This window comes from Euprymna scolopes, chromosome 38 (genome assembly GCF_053919585.1).
Source record: "Euprymna scolopes isolate OS-2025 chromosome 38, ASM5391958v1, whole genome shotgun sequence".
Lineage (NCBI taxonomy): Eukaryota > Metazoa > Mollusca > Cephalopoda > Sepiida > Sepiolidae > Euprymna > Euprymna scolopes.
Genome location: NC_136519.1, coordinates 81,872,776 through 81,878,775, shown reverse-complemented (window position 1 = coordinate 81,878,775; position 6,000 = coordinate 81,872,776). Strand labels below are relative to the sequence as shown.

Genomic DNA, 6,000 nt, shown 5'->3' with positions numbered 1-6,000 from the left:
TTTTTTTCTCTTAATCTCATTCATTCAGAGGAAATCTCAAAATAAAGGGAAATCTCGAAATAAAGACGAAACGTTGATGAACACATAATACGGTTTGTTCTTTTTTATTTCTATTTTGTCGGAATGCTATTTGAACTATTTTCAATATATATATATATATACACACACACACACACACACACACACACACACACACACACACACACACACACACACACACACACATATATATATATATATATAAATATTAATATAAAAGTAGTATAGCTGCAAAACAGTTCCTCCTGCGTGGTAAAATTTGGTACATATTTTCACAGATCCGTTTTGTTATGCAGAAACAATCGCTGTCATTATGTCAACACCGACTCTTTTCGTGCATATACTCATCAGTAAAAATAGAAATTCTTTGCTTAGAAATAAAGAAAAAGCACGGCTAAATAATATCAGAAAAAAAGACAGAAAATTCATAGAATACCCAACATCGTGTGTTTGTCCCGCCAGCCATCTTGGTTCATATTATAAACAAAGATGGCCGCAATGTGACGCAATGAAGATTTTTTTTCACAGATCCGTTTTGTTATGCAAAAGAAATCGCTATTATTATGTCAACACTGACTCTTTTCGTGCATCATCACTTAAAATAGAATTTTTTTTGCTTAAAAATAAAGGAAATGTATGACTAAATAATGTCAGAATAAAATTTAAAAAAAGACAGAAAATTCATAGAAGACCCAACATCGTGTGTTTGTTCCGCCAGCCATCTCGGTTCATATTATAAACAAAGATGGCCGCAATGTGACGTAATGAAGATTTTTCGATGAAACAGATACTACACTGATGTTCATTCTAGCTGTATTTTGAGTCATAATTAATTAGACATTTCTTCTTGGTTTGTAATTTTTAAATTTTTTTGCACCCACAACAGTTTTATTATTCATGCATAACAATTTAAGGCACGACATGGCAAAACTGCTCCTGCTGATTCTCTATTAGTGTGATATTTACGTACGAAAAATTACAGCATGACAATTTTAGGCACGACAGACTCAAGCATTACAAATTGCTCCTGCTGTTTTTATTCGCTAAAAAATAAACAAGTATTTTTCAGACTTAGAAGGAATATTAAAAAAGAAAATGAGGATCACATTGTAGTATCTGTTTTGCTGCTACAGTTAAATTAATTTAGTCTTAATCAATGTAGGGAAAACACATTTATACTATAGTAATTTTTATTTTTACTTACTTTCAGAATGACCCTTTATGGGGAGCTGGTTTTTCTTTACATTAAAAATGACCTTGTGTCATATTTTGCTCTCGTTGGGAAGCAAATAAATAACAATATAAAAAAGGAAAATGCTTGTTTGAATTAAAATAAAAAATATCCGTTTACTTTTTTAAAAATCATAAATGGTTTTTCATAGTTTTTTTTTTGTAAATAGTAACTGACACATATTTACATTTTTTTTAGAAAGATTTTTAGCGAAAACTAAACAGCATGGCAGTCAATTGAAATTAAAAGTTGTTGCTCGAATGACGTGCCTAAATATCACATGAATGGAAAATTAGTAGGATCAGTAATCGTGCATTCTTGTACATTTGTCGTGTTTTAATTTGTCTCACATAATTAATTTCGGATTTTAAACAGTTTGTCCGTTTATTCTATATTTATTTATTTATTTATTTATTTATTTTAAGATGCTTCTAAAATCGACGCATTTTCAACTTCATATTTGACGAACACGTGTCTCTTGCCGGATAAAAAAAAAAATTGGGAAATCTACAGGCATTAACAGCTAGCGGTGCCGGTGCCTCGATAACAAAACACGTTAATGGGCTTTTTATTTCCTATAAACAAAGAGAAAAGAAAAGACTAAAAGGACTAAAAAACCCTTTACTGACGAAGGATTTTCAACCCGAAATTAATATTTTAACTGAAAAGGAAATAAAAGAAAATTCTTTTTTTTTTTTTTGCATCTCAATGTGTTTTAAAACAGTTTGCCTGTTTATTCTATATTTTTTAAATAAAAATTAATTTTGCGAGATGACGTTGCAAGTAAGCTTCACTGAAAAACCGATACTGCATTCGATCTTCGAAAGAAACGTCACGTGATCACTGTAAAGTTTTGCGTATAAGAACAATCTCTAGCTTCATTTGTAATCGTGACTTAGTAAATATTTCTTGGTTTTTATGTTTCTGGATTTTGGGGATGAGGATATTCTGCATTGATAAGTTAGGTTAAATAAATGGTTCCGTCCGAAATTCTATGCAGAATCCTGAGTTCGACTGCAAGATTCCCGAGTTCGAAAAAAAGAAAGATTCCCGAGTTGGACCAGATTCACAAAGACCCATGGCATAACGGATAATGTACTAGGTTAAATACAGTTGTAAATGCCACTTTTCTAGATTTTGATGGTTCAATTCCCAGTGCAGGCGATACTAAAACTTACTCAAGACGTCTACCCTGTCATAGCTGACGGAACAAGATCACGGATTAAATAAAGCGTTCTATTCGAAATTCCGCGAAGATACCCGAGTTCAACATAGATCCCAGTTTTCCGCTTAAAGATTATCGAGCTCGATAAGATACACATGAAGAAGATCGGAGGTTACACCGGCCGAAACGTGCCAATAACAGTGCCCATTTGCTTGCTTATCCAAAAACATACACGAAACGATGTACACGACAAGCAAAGGTAAAAACAATAAATTCTTGGGTTCTTTACCTGCCAAAGTTCTCCCCGTCTTCGATTGTTTCCGGTAAGATCCGTCCAAGTGTTTCTGGTAGCATCAGTGATAGTAATCCACCCGTTAATGCAAATGCACCGAAGAGGAAAAGTGGCACAGCATTTCCGAATTCAGATGGCAATAGTGTGCCCTGCAACAACAGAAAATATAAAAGGATGCTGTAGTTTATTTAAAGCATTCTTTGCAGTGTATAAAGTTTGGGTAATGAATGCAATGGTCATGCAATATTAAGTTAAAGAAGTAGTTTTTTTTTTGATAAAAAACATCTACACGAGTTAAAGTTAGATGTTTTATATACTAAGGATTTATCACTTATTAAGGCCAGAAGCTACTTGAAGATAATGGTTATTTATTTAGTTTTGTTTTACGGCATATCAACCATCTATTTGATGCCGAATCGGTGACATGTCTAATTTATTACTCGAACAGTGGCAAGTTAGCTCAGCTACTTTAAACGATATATATCCCTTTCGCGGGATCATATCACTGCCGACTAAGGATTCGAAATGAACTCACAAGTTTAAAAGTCTAACGATGACCAAATTAAAAGAACCTAGCAAGTTGAAAAAACTAACAAAGCACGTTAGAAAGAATTATCGTTATTTACATGAAGTAAGTTTTTTGTCTCACAAGTTTATTTTCACTTAACGAGGAACGAATCTCATATTGAATGTGATTTTCACAACGTTTCGGTCGATATAACCTCCGACCTTCTCCAGGTGTATCTTGTCGAATTTTTTTTTTTTACAAGGTAGTTACCACTTATCAAGACCCGGAAACCACTCGGGGATAAGGGTTATTGCGTATACAGTAATCAATGGGATGGTATCGTAGTAATCGTTAGTATTGGAGATTTGATTAAGTGACTTACTTAAGAGGACGCTTCATCAGGAATTTGTTTACGTTGGACTTGAAGACATCCAAGTTGTAGTCAGGTGGGAAACAGGCAAACGGAACAGAGTTCCACAGGCGTGCACTTCTAAGAAAGAAGCTTTGTTCATGAAATCCACGTTTTGGTTTTGGCACAGATAAAGAGTGGGGAAAATTTTTGACAGTGGTTTCAGCTAGACGGGTGTTTATCGTGAAAGATTGGCGAGGGGGACCAGAGATTGGAGCTCAGACGAGCACTTTCCATGGAAGTAACGATAAAACAAAGACAGGCTCGCAACGTCTCTTCTGTGGGAGAGAGGCTGCAGGGAAGAGAAAAGGGCATCCCCCACTAAGCCACGAAGTCTATTTTGTACTCTGTCAAGACAGGATAGGCTGTTTTTAGCAGCTCCTGCCTAGATGTGGCAGCAATAATCCATCCTTAGAGTACTTAGCCTTTATATAGATAGAGAATTGCATCAGTAGTGAGATATCTTCTGGAGCGATAGAAGGATCCTACCATTTTCCCAGCGCCATTGGCAACTGACATTTCAGGTCAGGAGTAAAGGTCAAGTCCAGAAGCTTATCAAAACATGGAGCCTACCCTAGACGAGAGCTATCCATTTCAATTGATGCCAGATGGGGCTCAGAGCGTTGATGATGTAAAGATAGGAGCTTGGTTTTAGATGCATTAAAAGTAATCCGCCACCTCTTCCCCAACTGTACCACGCGCTCAAGGTCAGACGAGAGAGAATCAGAGACATCTTTGTCATTTGCGGCCTTAGATGTGTTGCTATAGATCAGGGGTCACCAAACTTTTTTCACAGTGGGCCGGATAACTGAAAGAATGACGAGCGCGGGCCGCATAATCATTCTGTTCAATATTTGCAAGCCAACGAAAGCTCTGGGGAAAAAAGACGAAAAACTAAGTTTAGCATTCCATGTTAATCAAAAAACAAAGACAACCAACATTTTATTTACTAAAAAGTTTTCAAAGAAGGCGACGTAAGCAAAAAGATAGTTACATCAAACTTAGTGTGCACATATCCGAATCTCACAACCCAAACAGCAAAAAAGTTTAGTGAGATTTGGGAAACTGACGTTTGGCTTTCAAGATATCATCAATGTTTGGTTTGGAATTGCTGCATCCAATCAAGAGAATTGCTTTCAAATGATCATCAGTCAATCTCGTTCGATGTGTTGACTTCACATACTTCATTTTTGAAAATGTTTGCTCACAGACATAAGTTGTTCCAAACACTGATGCCATACCAGCGGCAAATTTCTTCAATTTCAGAAACTCAGGATCAGGTAAGCAGCGGTAAAATTCAACAAGTTTTCCTTCTCTGTGCTTCTTTTTCAACAAGTCATTTGCTTGCAAATCAATGAGCTCCAACTCTAGTTCAACTGGCACATCATCAAGGTTACAATCAAACGGATTCTGGAACAGAAGAATGTCACTCTCAGTTCTGTCGAGATCTGAAAATCTCTCCAAAAAAAAAAACTACCATCTATAGTATAGATGGTCGTATCATCAGCATAGATTTCAACGAAAGATTTAAGTATGTGTTTTGGGAGATCATTGATGTAGATCAGGAAGAGAGTTGGGCCCAGGATGGACCCCTGAGGAACTCCAGCATTAATACTGTGGGCATCTGATTTCTGGCATCAACCACTACTCTTATGAACCTATCAGAGAGAAATGATTTAATGATTGAGAACACATTTTCTACTATACCAGATGTGGCAGCAGTACTCCATCCTTGGATGTACTTGGCTTTTATACAGATAGAGAATTGCATCAGGGGTGAGATATCTTCTGGAGCGGTAGAAGGATCCTACCATTTTTCCAGCGATCTTGGAAACTGACTTAATGTACGTATTCCATTTCAGATCAGGGGTAAAGGTTAAGCCCAGGAGCTTATTAAAACATGGAGCTTCCCCTAGACGAGAGCCACCCTTATCAATTGATACCAGATGGGGATCAGAGCGTTGATGATGTAAAGATAGGAGCTTGGTTTTAAATGCATTAAAAGTAACCAGCCACCTTCTCCCCCACTGTATCACACGCTCAAGTTTAGAGGAGAGAGAATCAGAGAGAGCTTTGTCATTTACAGCCTTTGATGTGTTACCATAGATGGTCGTGTCATCAGCATAGATGTCAACGAATGATTTAAGTATGCATTTTGGGATATCATTGATGTAGATCAGGAAGAGAGTTGGACCTAGGATGGACCCTTGAGGGACTCCAGCATTAATATTGATGGCTTCTGATTTCTGCCCATCAACTACTACTCTTATGAGACTATTGGAGAGAAATGATTTTATGATAGAGAAAACATTTCCAGTTATACCGTAGCTGGAAATCTTGTGAAGTAGGCCCTTAT

At 36.5% G+C, this 6,000-nt stretch overlaps 1 protein-coding gene across 1 annotated transcript in view; it reads right to left on the bottom strand.

Annotated features, from left to right (window-relative positions):
• LOC145263300 (organic cation transporter protein-like) overlaps positions 1 to 6,000 on the bottom strand; it is a 76,399-nt gene that overhangs the window by 2,860 nt on the left and 67,539 nt on the right. The window contains exons 9-10 of the mRNA XM_080120381.1: positions 4,857 to 5,054; positions 2,725 to 2,876 (exon numbers count right to left, since the gene is read on the bottom strand). Coding sequence (XP_079976507.1) covers positions 2,725 to 2,876; positions 4,857 to 5,054 — 350 coding nt within the window. The remainder of the gene's footprint in view (positions 1 to 2,724; positions 2,877 to 4,856; positions 5,055 to 6,000) is intronic.